Below are 15,931 nucleotides of genomic sequence, written 5' to 3' on the forward strand. Positions count from 1 at the left end.
ATCTTTCTGAACACGTTATTTCTAAACATCCAAAATTTAGTAAGATCTACTCATTTCTATTAGAAGTAGGGCTACCTAATATTCAGCAAACAAGATTGTGACTCACAAGATAACAAATTAACATTCGGATTCAGGTCGATGTTGTTCATTCGTAATCTTGTCAGTCCCAACTTTGGTTACTCAATTTTGGTGGATATGAGTTGATCCTACTCAAATTTGGGTTGTTTAGAAATAGCTTGCACCCTGCGCTGTTTTTGCCCATACACTCAGAATAATTTACACGTAAATGTTACGTGAAAACATACGTAGATTTTTTCCATCGTACTTTTCACGTAAGAGCTACGTTATTTTCATATAGAGGCACTCATTTCATGAAGCTTAACCGTCACTGTATTATCACATAGAAGTTACGTGATTTGGTCAGTGACATTCATTGGACGATTCTAGTATCAAAATTTTGATACTGTTTATTATGGAGATGGTCCGAGATACTTTTTTCCCTAGAGGAAGAAACTGATGGACAGCTTGACATCATTCTGTTGAGCACGATGAAACAGACAGTTTATTTTTGTTAAAGAGAATAAAATAATCCATCATGTTTACATCTTGCCACTACCGAATACCAAACAAAAGCACATTATGATCCCGCCATGATTTGCAGCGCTCTGAGTGTACTTTCCACTCTTTTTTATATGTGGGAATCACATAAGCTTTACGTGAAACGCACATAGACTAAGTGTTATGGAAAAATCACATACATTTCATTGATTATGTAGGTGTGTTAAAAAGGAACTCCATGTGAAATTCAAGGGACTTCACATACATTCTACGGGAGTCACGTAAAACTGAGAGGAGAGGAAAAATTAAGAGCTTGTAGATTATTTTGAGTGTACATCTCATCATCCATACATCTAAAGCGGACGTTACACATGTCAATATGTTCACAAGAAGGATAGTGTAACTCGCGCTTTAAATCTTGGTCTATACATCACCCTCATTCTTACAATCGCTATTAAAACTGGTACATCGTGAAAGAAATCTGGAAACTCTTTGGCCGATCGTTGGCGTAGCTAATGGGGGTGCCTTAGGCAGTGATGCCACATTTTTCAAATTTAATTCTGATCTCGCGTAACATTTGAAAAGGGCCTATCCTCGTTGATCGATTCTCTTCATCGACTTTATCTTTGATTTACCACGGCAACATAAACGAATTTCTCGCAGGACAGTTCGACAGAAGATGATGTTAGCTTTTTAGTCGCTATATTCATATTCTGGTGGAGAGAATCTCGGGACCCAATTGAGCTGTCAAACAGCAGAACCAATTGAGCAAATCACGACCAAGAACAGAAAAGAGTACATTAGCTATTGCGAACAAAACTTCCGGAACCCATTTTTCGTGACTTAAGGACCGCCTACGCAAACTAACACCATCTTTGGGCTTCGATGATGCCGGTAATTTGGCTAGGAAAGAATAATCAACGTTTTGTTTATAATGCTTGATAGTATGTTTTCAATTGTGGGTCTACAATATATTGAATTGGTTCCGCTTTTTGATAGATCGAAATTCTATCCGCCAGACTTATATAACGCCTGAATCAACACACTGAATGGGAAATTCATTTGCAGTCGGGTTATTCGCGAAAGAGAAAATCGATGAAGAGAATCGATCAAAAATGATAGGCGCGAGTATTTTCATCGCAAAAAAAAAATTAATCTGAATCTGTCTGACGAAATCTGTTTAAAAAAAATCTATAAAATTTCCGTATTATGGTCTCAGTGCGGATTTACGTAAATCTTCATTGAGCAAATTCATAGTTCAGAAGGAGTTTGTTCTATGTTTAGAATCATGAAAAATGACTAAAGTTTGCTTTGTAAAGAATTTTTCTATTTTAAAAATCTTGAAATCCTACAATCCTGATAGCGGCGCAGGTAGTGTAGTGGTAAGCGTGATTGCCTCTCACCCCCAAAAGGCCTGATTTCAATCCCAGTCGGTGCCACCGGGATTTTCTGAGGCATAACATCTCTGATCACGCCTCCCGTTGGAAGGGAAGTAAAGCCGTCGGTCCCCGGTTCATGAGTTGTTGATGGGTTGATAGGTAGGGTTTAGGTGTGAGAGCAGCCTCCCTAGCGTCGGTAGCATTGGTGTTAAGCACGGACAAAAAGATCGAATGAAAAAAAATCAAGGGAAAAAAAATAAGATTGTATATAATAGGATTGTGCTTAAAGTATGTAGAGCACAATAAAGCAGATTAACTATACAGTCAAAAGCTCTAGTTGCCAAGGAGAAGAAAGTGATTAATATTCACTTATCACTACGTAAATCTTATATCAGCTCCACATGGATAAGTCACAATTATATCTTAAAACTATTGTCATGTTAGGAAATGTGACGTTGATTAATGAATTATGATTTGAACTCCAATTCAAACTAGCAATTACTGTTCAATTGAGCAGTGCAGAAACTGAGACCAATAAAAATAAAAATATCCATTAAGGCCTCGTCCATCTCAGACCTTACTGAATCCATATGTTGAACTGCGTTTGTAATTCGAAAGTTATATTTTTTTTAATTTGAATTTCCTTTTATGCTAAGTTATATTTTCATACCGTCCTTTGAAAGTTATGCTTGAATTTCATAGGATGGACCTTGCTGAATTCATTCGTGATGATGACTTTTTTAAGCACACACAAAGCCAGGTTTAAATTGGTTTCAAGTACGTATTTTTTCTTAAATTTGATTTTTCCGTTCAGTCAAGATAGATTTTGGCTTCTTCCTTTGAATATTAGGCTTGGATTTTGTTGCATAGACCTTCTTGAATCCATCTGTTTAGTTTGATTTTTAGAATCACTGATTGATGAGAAAACTGGGTTTAGATTCAAAAAAGTTAGGCATTTTCGTATCAATTTGGGTTTCCTGTTTTGCCATGTTATATTTGAATAAGCAGAAACTATTGAAAAACAGAACTTTTTTTTATAAGAACTATTACTTTTGTGTTTTTCCTCTCGATGATTTACTCAGATTTTATCAAAATCCTAAAATCAGTTGCTTGGATCCTACTCAATTAAATTATTACCAATGTTATTAATTGAAATGAGAGATGAAAAAGTTCGTGAAAATTCACTATGCCTTGCGAACTTTTCCCTTCAAACGTACTTTTCGTCGAGTAACGAACTTTTCAGTCTCGAAGCACTTAATTTTACATGACGTATTTGTTTATGTCTGATTTTTCAAGTCAAAGATAGATTTCGTTACGTGTAAAATTAGTTATTTATAAGTGGAAGTGTTGCAAAACTAATTTTTAATGTTTTAGTTTATATTCCCCCACAAGTAAAACTTGTGATTTGCCCGGACCTATTCATACGGGATCATCCATAAAATTAAGTACGACAACAAATAAATTTATTAAATAATTCGTTGGTTCCCTTCAATATCAAGCTATGGAGAGTTGAGTATATATATATATATGATTAAACTTATATTTAAATGATGAAATTCTTAGATACTAAAATAAAGTCGTTTCGTTAGTTGGCGTGCTCTCACATCTTTAAAACAAAACTGTAAAAGAATCCTCCATTTTCCTGACAGCTAAATATTGAACATTAAAGTTGCTGAAATCATCACCGTTCCTATGCAAATATCATTAGTCACACCGCATGAACTACAAACAAGAGCGATGAAAGTGCATTGATATTTAATAATCTCTCTTAATTAGCTTGCTCATCAAACTGCACCTACTATCATCCCACTATTACAAAAAAAAACACACACAAAAGCTCCATGTTTCCCGACAGTGTGCCACAATGTTATCATGAAAACAGCATTATAAAATTCCACATCGAATCAATAACCGATGGTGGGATGAAACTGATTCCGAACCCAGTCCGGGAGTTGCAAAAAAAAGGTACCTACAGGATGAGAGACAAAAAAGGACAGAGTTGCAACCAATAACAATCCCTTCGCGGAGTGAGCTTTCATTGATGCTCGAGGTCGGAAACGTTGATTCCAGCATTATTGAATTGTAGTTGCAATAGAGGGAGCGCAAAAAAAAAAAAATCACGAACATACAAATACACTGATTCGTAATGGGAATGGGAATGCAATAACGTAAATTTAATACCCCATTCCATATTTGTCGTGTTTTTTTTTAGCAACGAGAACTATGTGATTTTTTCGTGTTGTATAGGGGAAGTGTGAATATGTGTTTTTTTTTCGATTACTGCCATTATTTTTTATTGAGATAAATATGGTAAAATGATTGGTATGTAACGTTAAAATTCCGTAGCGTTGAATTTCGTGTAAGTCAATAAAAATACCAAACTTGTTAAGATGTACCTCTGTTGACGTCGGAGGGAATCAATCAATTTGCAATCGTTTTGAAAAGCATTTTCCAGTTCACCGCATCAAAAAAATATCACTACAACCTCCAACTTTCGCTCTCTTGCAGGTACGACAACAGAATATGGAATGGTGACCTGGTTCCTGGATCGTACTGCAACAGAAATTTTTATGACTGCGACAAACGGTAAGTCGGTTTCCATCCCAACTCATCCATCGATCCTGCCATTCATCCATCTACATAGTTACAATCCCGCCTTCTCCCCTTCTCCGATGGTGATCCCCCCCCACGTTGATGGTTACATCGAATAATCAGAACGTTAAACGACGAGTGAATCTCGCCGCTGTGTGGGAGGTCCAATCCCTTTGCGGAATGGTGAGCCTTGTTAGATAAATAATTACTCCATTTCGAAGCCCCTTGCTCCTGATGAACTTTCAGCTTGGAACATTCCCAGAACCGAACAATTTATCGTTCTAAATGCCAAATCAGCAGTGGTGAACCACGAGAGGCCACTGTTGTTGTTGCTGATGCACTCTGATGGTGTGGTCGTCTATGGCACAAACATCAACCATCATCATGAGCATCGTTCGTCGGGTCGGTCGATACAATTCATCACCACCGGTCTTCCATTTCCCCGGACAGGTTCCCCAATAGTGCAACAATGATAGTGCATCGAGCGAACTGATGAGTGTCGAACTAGATTTGTCAGCAACCGCCAAACAATGATGGTGCGTGCAGTAGTGGTCGGCTCTGTAGGCTGTTGTTATTTTGCACGGAGAAAGCTTCCTCGCAGCTCCGGACAGAGCTGAGCCGATCGGTTTGGTCTGGCCACGCTCGTTTATTCGTATCAACGACGGGGTCTGCTCTGATGGTCCTCAATAAATTAACCAACTTCGTTACCCATCAAAACGCACCGGAACCGATAAGGGAGTTAGATGATGGGGCAGCACTGCGTGAAAATGGCAGTTTTAGTTTCTTTAATGCTAATTTAATTTACTATAGAGATTTTCAGCTAAAATGGTAAATGTTGCGCTATTGAAGCGCGCGCTACTCCCTAACTGACCAAAGGAAATTCAGTTAACAATCCTTTAAATACCTCCTTTCTGATGCAGTGTTCCATTCTCTCACCATTCAAAATAGCACGAAGTGTCACACACATTATCCTTGCTCCCCTCCTAGGCTCACCAAACAGCTCCAAAGTCCATTCTAATGAAAAATCGATTCCCATTCCACCGTCCTGGCTCCAGGAAATCACCAAACGGTCACACTAAATATTCTCACACGCACCGACTGACAGTATCTCTTTGTTCTTTTCTCCCAATGTCTCTTTGCCACCCCCAGGACCTGCCGAATACGATCGCCCAACTATCCCGGCATTTATCCACGCAATTTAACATGTAAATATTATATTAATCATCGGACGCCACCGAGCGGGCTGCATGCGATGATCGTCCTCCGCCAGCCAGATGGACATAAATTAAACATAAAGGAACAGGCGACACATCACGAGGCGAGCACGAGGATTTTGAGGTAATTTATAATTTAAAGCGAGTGAGCTTTTCCCCGGCGACGTTCGGTGCGGATGCCGAATGGACGAATGCACGTTGTTTGCTTCCAGGTTGATGCTCCCGAGAGTTGATTGTGAGATTTGGTGGGAGTGTGAAATTTCGGTTGCAGGTACGGAGTGAACGAACTTGGAGGAAAATTGTGAGTGCGGGTGGCGTGGGTGGTTCAAAAATCTTGCCACTTTGAGGTGAACGGATGAAAGCTTCCGGGAATTTGCATTGCACGGTCGTTGGAGCGGATTTTCGTGGAAAACATGATGCGGTACATGGTTGCTGGGTTTCACGGGGGATTTGCAGACTCCGGCAGTTTGAATGCACACTGATGGTGTGACCTGCAGGGAGGTTACTGGGAAATAATTGAGGTTTTGGCAATGCGTGGCAGGATGGAAATTTGGGATTAATTAAAAAAAAAATCTATACATAGATTCAAAAAATTACGAAACTGCTTGGTTCCTTACGGTTAGTCACATCTTGTGGTAGCGACAAACCCAGCATTTTTGTAATGAAGCCCAATACAGCATTCTTCCCAACTGCAACTTTGTGTCCACTTGCCGTTGCCTATGCACTAGGGAAACTGATTTGCAATATAAAAAAAAAACGGAAAATGTATGCACTAGTTTAATTACTTCCATCACCACATGAGCTAGGGTGGCTGCCTAGGGGATCAATTGCTTTCTGGGTGAACTCACAAAAATGCAATAAATTGTTGACTTGATGCAATAACTTCGAGGCAGACACTCAACACCCACTCACACAGTTTTCATATATCCTGCCTGCCGCTGGGTGACTACGAACGCGTTTGATGTGTCGACGAAAAAAGAATACCTTTGAAGTAATTATTAAGCTCGTACTGTGCTGTTGTTCCAGCAGGGTCGAATGATGAAGGAAAGCATGAGCATGAATCGAATGGTGAAGGAGAAAAACTGACAATGGAATTTCCAAGTTCTTGAATCCTGCTTCAATACATCTTTTCACGTAATCAACTTGTACTGTCTTTTATGTGTTTTCAATTTAATCGTCTATTTTATATAATAAATTTCACCTCACTGCGTCCTAGCAAGAAGAACGGTCGACTTGTTTCGCGCTCCGTTAATTTGGAAGTTTTCTCGCTATTATCTGACGTAAATAATCAGTTTTTTCTCGCTTAGTGATTCCTGGCATAATTCCCGATAAATTTATCAAAAAGTGAGTTTTTTTCTGAAAAGAAAGTGTGTTTTCGGCATCATCGGAAGGAAAATTGTTTTTGCGATTGCCAATTCGCCAACCATTTTGCGCACCATCGGTGCGTGGTCACGCATACCTGTGCACACGGATCATCGTCATCGAGTGTCAGCATCTGCCTCCACATTCAAACCGCTCATCCATCTCGTGTGTTCAGCTGAGTGCCGAGCTTCATACAAGCACACACCAACGAAGACCGCCCGCACACGCGGATCGAAGATCATCAAAGCTGCGCGTCGCTCCGCTGCTGCTGTGTAAACGCTCGGTGATAGTAGTATAGGATTATCAGATAAGTTTTTGTTTCTTGTTTCTTTCTTTCTCCCATCAGTTAAATTTTAAGTTTGTGTTTCTGTGTTTGTATTTTTTTTTCTCGTGTATTGTGTTCGAGTAATTTTGATTATCGTTGCAGTGGTAGAGCGTTTTTCGCTCCCACTAGTACGGCAAAATGGACATTTTGTCGGAAGACGAAATGGACGTTTTGTCGGAAGATGACACCACTTTGCCACGCGATAGCAAGAAGGGTCGAAAACGTCTGTCATCCCAGAAATCAGATGATGCCATCCCTGCTTCGTCATCTCAGTCTGGTAATGGACAGGGACAGATAAGCCCCCGATCGCGAGCCTACCCAGAAGACTCGACTGGCCCATGGGTTGTTTACTTTCAGCCCAAAAAGAAACCTTTGAATGTAATGCAAATTACTAATGATCTGACGAAGCGGTGCTCGGCCGTGACCGAAATATCGAAGGTGAGGTACAATAAACTTCGCGTTGTCGTCTCTAACCTGAAACAAGCTAACGAGATTGCTGCCTCCCAGCTCTTTACACTCGAGTATAGAGTGTACATCCCAGCTCGTAATGTGGAGATCGAAGGTGTGGTCACCGAAGCGAGTCTGACCCCCGAGATCTTGGCGAAGCAAGCGGTTGGCCGTTTCAAGAACCCCTTGCTTCCCACGGTTGAGATACTGGAAGTCCAGAAGCTGAACTCAGTATCTTTCAGCGAGGGTAAAAAGAGCTTTACCCCCACAGACTCGTTTCGGGTGACCTTTTCTGGTTCAGCCCTTCCTCACTACATCGAGTTGGGAAAACTTCGGCTACCTGTGCGTTTGTTTGTTCCTCGGGTCATGAACTGCCAAAACTGCAAACAGTTGGGACATACGGCCTCTCACTGTGGCAGCAAGGCACGCTGTTCCAAATGCGGGGAGAAGCACCAGGATGGCGCCTGCACAGTCACTGCACCAAAATGCGTGTACTGTAAGGGAACTCCTCATGGTCTCTCATCGTGCCCGGCGTACAAACAACGCGGGGAGAAACTAGAACGCTCTCTTAAGGAGCGTTCCAGGCAGTCTTTTGCAGCAATGCTAAAAACAGCCACACCATCAACCAGCGACAAAAATCCCTTTGCTGTTTTGTCTGATGACGAGTCTGACTCTGACTTGGCTGAGGAGGGAGTTTCTTTCAGTTTTCCGGAAGGTTCTGCACGGAAACGAAAACGCATCCGTTCGCGGAAAGTTGCAGATAAGGAACCCCAAATCAGCTTGCCCAAATCAAGGAGTGATGGAAAAAAGGAAGTTTCAAATCCTCCTGGTTTCCGCAGAACTGACTATAACCAGAATTTTCCATCTCTCCCGGGGACATCAAAAACCCCTGATGGCCCATTTTTAAGAACAGAAGCCCCTTCTTCATCCGGGTTGTTCTCATTTGATAAAATTGTGGACGATATTCTCAAGTACCTCAATATTTCTGATCCTCTCAAAAGCATTGTTCTGGCAATGCTTCCTTCTTTGAAGACCCTCTTGAAGCAATTGACATTGAAGTGGCCCCTCATTGCAGCAATCATTTCCTTCGATGGATAATTTTACAAACGAGGTCGGGGATTTGATCACTGTTCTACAGTGGAATTGTCGAAGTCTCATTCCTAAATTAGATTCTTTTAAGTTTTTAGTTCACAATAATGATTGTGATGCATAAATGCAAATTTGCTCTTTGTGAAACTTGGCTCTCTTCAGATATAGATCTTCCTTTTTATGATTTTAACATTATTCGACTGGATCGTGAGGATTCGCGTGGAGGAGGGGTACTTTTGGGGATCAAAAAGTGCCATTCTTTCTATAGAGTGAATCTTCCACAATTTACAGGTATTGAAGTTGTCGCATGTCAGGCTATTATTAAAGGTAAGAGCCTTTGTATTGCTTCTGTTTATATTCCTCCTAGAGCCGTTGTTAATCGAAAACAACTTTCAGATATATGTTCAGTACTTCCTGCTCCACGGTTGATTATGGGAGATTTGAATTCCCACGGTACAGGCTGGGGAGAACTGTATGATGACAACCGTTCTACTTTGATATATGACCTCTGCGACAGCTTTAATATGACAATTCTTAACAATGGAGAAGTAACACGTTTGGCTGGCCCATCCTCGAATGGAAGTAGATTAGACCTCACACTTTGCTCTAACTCATTATCGTTGGATTGCACGTGGAATGTGATCCAAGATCCCCACGGTAGTGATCACTTGCCGATCAAAGTTTCAGTTGCCAGTGGGTTCAATCCGTCGGAACCCGTTAACGTCGCGTACGATCTTACCCGTAATATCGATTGGACAAAGTTCAAGTATGTGATAGAAGATGCCCTAACGTCGGTAGAAGGGCTTCCACCGTTGGAGGAATATAACTTCCTCTCCAATCTGATCTTGGACAGCGCGCTTCAAGCTCAAACTCAGCCGGTTCCAGGAACGTCTTTCCGTAGGAAACCTCCTTCCCCTTGGTGGGACCAGCAATGCACTGAGGTTTATCGTAAAAAGTCCGACGCGTTTAAGCTTTTTCCGGAAACGTGGAACACCCGTACATTTCGAAGCGTACTCGGCTCTTGAACGCGAACTCAAGAGCCTCATCAAAGCCAAGAAACGCGGATACTGGATTATCACGCGAAACGTCGATGAATACGCTTTGGAATGCGGCGCGAAGGATGCGTAACCGGTCTTCAAACAACGAGAGCGAGGAGTACTCGGATAGTTGGATTCTCAAGTTCGCGCGAAAAGTATGTCCTGATTCTGTGCCGGCACAGATGATTCCTCGCGAAACGACGAATTCGGTAGACGAGATCAGCCAGCCTTTTTCAATGCTGGAGCTCTCACTCGCGCTCCTTTCGTGTGGCAATTCGGCTCCGGGGGCTGATAGAATCAAGTTCAACTTGTTGAAGAACCTCCCAGACGTCGCTAAGAGGCGCATGTTGAACTTGTTTGGTCAGTTCTTGGAGCTTAATATTGTTCCGGATGATTGGAGGCGGGTGAGAGTTATAGCTATTAAAAAGCCTGGAAAACCCGCGTCAGATCACAACTCGTATCGTCCCATTGCGATGTTATCGTGTATTCGAAAATTGTTGGAGAAAATGATCCTTTTTCGCTTGGACAAATGGGTTGAGACGAACCACCTACTCTCAGATACTCAATTTGGATTCCGTAGGGGCAAGGGAACGAACGACTGTCTCGCGTTGCTTTCCACTGAAATTCAGTTGGCTTTTGCTAATAAAGAGCAAATGGCTTCTGTCTTCTTGGATATCAAGGGGGCTTTTGATTCAGTATCGGTTGAAGTCCTTTCAGACAAACTCCACGCTTGTGGCCTTTCTCCATTAATAAATAACTTTTTGTACAATTTGCTGTCAGAGAAACATATGAGTTTTTCTCATCTACAGCTTCTCGATTTAGTTACATGGGTCTCCCCCAGGGCTCATGTTTAAGCCCCCTTTTGTAAAATTTCTACTTCAGAGAAATTGACAATTGTCTAAGGGACAACTGCACGTTGAGACAACTTGCAGATGACGGAGTAGTGTCTATGACAGGACCCAGAGAGGCCGACCTGCAAGGACCCTTACAGGATACCTTAGACAATTTGTCTACTTGGGCTATCCAGCTAGGTATCGAATTCTCCACGGAGAAAACTGAGTTGGTCGTTTTTTCTAGGAAGCATAGCCCAGCACAACCAAAGCTTCAACTTTTGGGTAAACCGATCACTCATTCTATGTTCTTCAAATATCTTGGGGTCTGGTTCGATTCAAAATGCACCTGGAGATCCCACATTGAGTATCTGAAGCGGAAATGCCAACAAAGGATCAATTTTCTCCGAACAATTACCGGAACGTGGTGGGGAGCCCATCCGCAAGATCTTCTAACGTTGTACCGGACAACGATTTTATCGGTTTTAGAGTACGGTAGTTTTTGCTTCCAGTCGGCGGCTAAAACGCACATCATCAAACTGGAACGGATCCAGTATCGCTGTCTTCGTATCGCGTTAGGATGCATGCACTCGACTCATACGATGAGTCTCGAAGTGTTAGCGGGCATGTTGCCACTATCGGATCGGTTTTCGGAATTATCCCTCAGGCTCCTCACCCGCTGTGAAATTATGAACCCACTGGTGATTGCAAACTTTGAGAAGCTTCTTGAGCTAAACCCTCAAACTCGTTTTATGTCATTGTACTACGTGTACATAACACAGGATGTCAGCCCTTTGCAGCATAATCCCTATCGTGTTTGCTTCTCCGACTTCGACAGTTCTGTTCATTTTGATTTATCAATGACGCAAGAGATTCGCGGAATCCCAGAGCATAATCGTTCCATGATTGCTCCGTCAATTTTCGCTGCAAAGTTTGGCCAAGTTGATTCCGCAAGATCGTTCTTCACAGATGGATCACTAATAGAGGCGTCCGCTGGTTTTGGTATTTTTAACGAATTTCATAGCGCCTCTCGAATGCTTCAAGCTCCTTGTTCCGTATATGTTGCTGAGCTGGCGGCAATACATTGTACGCTAGAAACGATCGCCTCACTTGCACCAGATCATTATTTTATTTTTACGGATAGTCTCAGTTCTGTCGAGGCTATTCGCTCCATGAGGTCGGTAAAGCACTCCTCGTATTTTCTCATGAAAATACGAGAGCTTCTAAGTGCTTTATCTTTAAGATCTTTTGTCATCACCTTTGCATGGGTCCCATCTCATTGCTCGATTCCGGGCAATGAGAAGGCGGACTCGCTTGCAAAGGTGGGCGCTATGGAAGGTGATATTTACGATCGACAAATCGCCTACGACGAATTTTTCTTCATTTATCGTCAACAGTCCCTCGCCAGCTGGCAAAATAAATGGAGTGAAGGAAGTTTGGGACGATGGTTATATTCAATCATCCCTAAGGTGTCGAAGTGTCCTTGGTTCAAGGGGTTGGATGTGGGTCGAGACTTCATTCGTATGATGTCTCGCCTCATGTCCAATCACTACTCGTTAAACGCTCACTTGTTCCGTGTTGAGCTGGGGGACAGTAATCTCTGTGAATGTGGACAAGGTTACCAGGACGCAGATCACATTATTTGGTCATGTGCTGAGCACCGTGGAGTCAGATCCGAGTTGTACGATTCCCTTCGGGCTCGAGGTAGACAACCTAATGTTCCAGTTCGGGATATTTTGGCTAGACGCGATCTGGAGTTTATGCAACTCATATATGTTTTCTTGAAGAATATTAACCATAGATTGTAAGTTTGATTAACCTTGTGTTTAGTTTGTGTTTTGTATGTGTGTGTGTGTTTTTTTTTTTGTAGATTTGTTTCTGTAATAATTGTATAATTACAGAGTTGATATAACGTCGATAGGATTAAGTATATGTTTTAGAAATAGTGAAATTTTTGAATCATAAATCATATTCCAAATCTCCTTTTCCCTCTCCCGATCCAAACAATTGTCATCCACTAACCTCGAGAAGACCGCGAGTAATCGGTTCCAATCCTTTAATTTTAGATTTAAGACATTTATAATGTATAAATAAAATGATAACTTGGCTCTGTCAAGTTTATTCGAATGAGCCTGTACAAATAAAGTAATTAACAAAAAAAAAAAAAATCAACATCAAACTAAAATCCTAATTTGATTTCAGATTATGCAATTGAGAAATTTGATTCCAAATTTGTTTTCATTTTGCTGTACATTTGCTCTTCAAAAAAAATGTTCATTTCACGGAATTCTGTTGATGAAAAAAGTAAATGATTTGCCAAATCTTGTTGAATTCCTTTTCGCGTAAACTAGCAACTTCCAAGAAATATTGCATACAAATGTAAACGGTTGCATTCAATATTTGGAATATTTCATAACTTGTCTCATAGATTTATACGATTTATGATGTAAACTTGTATGATACATGACTCTCGCTTTTGTGACAATAATGAACGGAAATTTACCCTACTTTTTCGAACTGCGTAGATATGACTGCCTACAAAGTTGTTTTTGAATTATTTTGTGATTTGAGGTGTCACATTAAGGATTTTGGTCGTAGTCAAAAACAGGCCATTTACCTGGGAGCACCTTGAACATGTCCGGATGTGACCAATGTCATGATGGACACATATGACGAGCATTAAGCTTATGATTGAGAATTCTTATGTGATTTGTTGTATCCTATCAATGACGATTTTTTACCAAATCAGAAAATAGCCACTTTCCTGGGACTCTAGGTAATCAACGCAATCCTGGGCACTTGATATAGCTCCTATTGATATTGGTTTTGAATTTACATGAGATGTTAATTGACAACGGTGGAATCAATAGACTGGCACTGATTGTCATCGTGATTGTTTATTTTTGTCAGTTGATGTGCCTTGTGAGGAAAGCTCGAGACTTCAACACCTTCCACAGTTTATTCAATGAAAGAGATCTTTGTTATTCGAGTCGTTTCACCTGTAGTCCAGATGGTTAAGTTCAAATCGTCACATATATCGCAGAAAGATTTTTTGTTTCGGTCAACAATTTCAAATTAAATTGAAGACAACCTCGACATCTAGCTTGTCTCTCCGTTCCACTAGCTTCCTTTGTCGCAGTAAGCTGCACCCGAACCCCAGAAAAGCATACGCCAGCTGAAATTGGAACTTTCATCCCGGATCTCCGGACCAACATCAAACTTGTCAGAAAAACCCGAAAAACCCCATCTCCTCCCCGTTTCTCATTAGTACAAATCATGCCCTCCGCAGATTGCAAACAAGCTCACGCAAATGGTTAGTTTTCGCTAGTGCTAGCTGTGTGTCTCTCGTGTCGCCGTTAGCTCGTCGTTTTGTGCTGTACCCCGAGGAAAAGTGCATCATTCTCGGGGTCGTATGTTACGGGGGTTTGCCCGTCTCCTCCTCCCGACCGCTGCATTTTCCAAGTCCCTTTCTTGGAGTCGTAATAATTCGTTGTCATTTAATTTAGTAATTTGCAATTGCTCTACTGTCGTTACCATACAACTGCGTTGGCAGTTTTCACAACTCTGTTGTGCTGCAGCGCTTCCGAAGCCACCCGTTAGCCGTTTCGTGCAATGTGGTGATATGTAGTCTGAAACATATGGAAACTGCTGCTGCTGCGCTTCCAACTAGTGCCAGTTGGAGCTTTTGACGGTGTGACGGTCGCTCCTTCCATGGTTTCCATTTCGGCGAGTTCCTGAACGTGTCATCCGTTTTTCGCCCAGGTTACAGCGACCACATTCAGCATCCAACAACCCACAAACGCTCATTTCCGATTCTTGGGAAAATGCAATTCCTGCTATTTTTACTTCCGTCCATCGTTTCCATATAACCATTACACCTCCGACTGGCAAGTGCCAATATTTGCTTCAAATAAATTCAATTATAATTAATTTAGAACCTTACCCTGATTGCTACTGTTTGCCTTCTGGGAAAACAAGACGTCCAACCGCAATGCGGTTCCAAAGAGTGATTCCAGAGCGTCCATTTGTCGATATTGGAATCTAATTATGACCGCTTTTATGGGTTCGATCAAAGCCTACATTCCACAACTAATACAAGGTGCAGCAGTTGTCTGGCACATTGAAATACCCCCACCAGCCCCGCCCAGCCTACCAACAATAACGTGTACGGCGGCAAAATTGCTTCACCCTGCTTATTAATACAAATAACCACATTGTAACCGTTCGGGTTTCGGTTCCCGCAATGATTTTCCATAATTATCGATCTTCTCTGGTCCCAGGAATCAAGGCGTTTCTCCGAAGGAGCTACCACACTTCCCATTACTCTATAATAGCAACCGTGATTCTTGGCATCTCCATCTCCCCGCAGTGGCACCTCAGGTCGTCGGGGTGAGTTAATAGGACGATAGATTTATTGCCATCAACAACGAGCTCATTGCTGCTGAAATCGCTCTTGAATAGCGCAACGGTACTATATGATGCCAGTTATGGCAAATCACGACGATAAATATTTGTCTTCGCTACTTGCTGCCGTTGTTGGGGAAACACATCGACGGGAATCTGCCCCGCTCTGCTGTTAATGAGAAGAGGCTTAATTAGATTTATCGTATTCCTAGTGGTAAACATGTGATTTGAGGTTGCTTGCCTCGTTGGATGGCGCGTCCCTTCCTTAAGGATTGAGATTTGTTTGCGGAACGTCTGTAGGATTCTGCTAACGAGAAATTATCGTCGACTAGTGCTATTAATAGATACGCTCTCACGCACACTTAAACACACACAAACAAGCACAGGTGAGTAGTGCTCAATCGTATGTTTTGTCAACGTGAGAAATCAATACGCTTTATTTCTAGCAGTTGATTGGTAGGGTGCATGAGGTCTATATGAAACTGTAAACCTATTTTATTAAAAATTTAATCACATTGCCATTGATGACTGGACCAAATTTTCGGCCGATTTTTGTGCATTACTTTTATTGTTAATAAAAAAAAAGGAAAAAATGATACCAATCGACGCACTCATGCAGAAGTGCGAGAAGGATATAGCAAGGTAGCCACTCTGAACCGGAAAACTTAGAAAACTGGGAATCAAAAACAACCAG

General features: G+C 41.6%; 1 protein-coding gene across 1 annotated transcript in view; it reads left to right on the top strand.

Moving 5' to 3' along the window:
- LOC135710925 (uncharacterized) overlaps positions 1–15,931 on the top strand; it is a 209,204-nt gene that overhangs the window by 165,957 nt on the left and 27,316 nt on the right. The window contains exons 5-6 of the mRNA XM_065233630.1: positions 4,446–4,523; positions 5,679–5,867. Of these exons, the coding sequence (XP_065089702.1) occupies positions 4,446–4,523; positions 5,679–5,867 (267 nt within the window). The remainder of the gene's footprint in view (positions 1–4,445; positions 4,524–5,678; positions 5,868–15,931) is intronic.

Source organism: Ochlerotatus camptorhynchus, unplaced genomic scaffold, assembly GCF_037179485.1.
Source record: "Ochlerotatus camptorhynchus isolate MF236.1 unplaced genomic scaffold, CSIRO-AGI_Acam_v1.1 ptg000406l, whole genome shotgun sequence".
NCBI lineage: Eukaryota > Metazoa > Arthropoda > Insecta > Diptera > Culicidae > Ochlerotatus > Ochlerotatus camptorhynchus.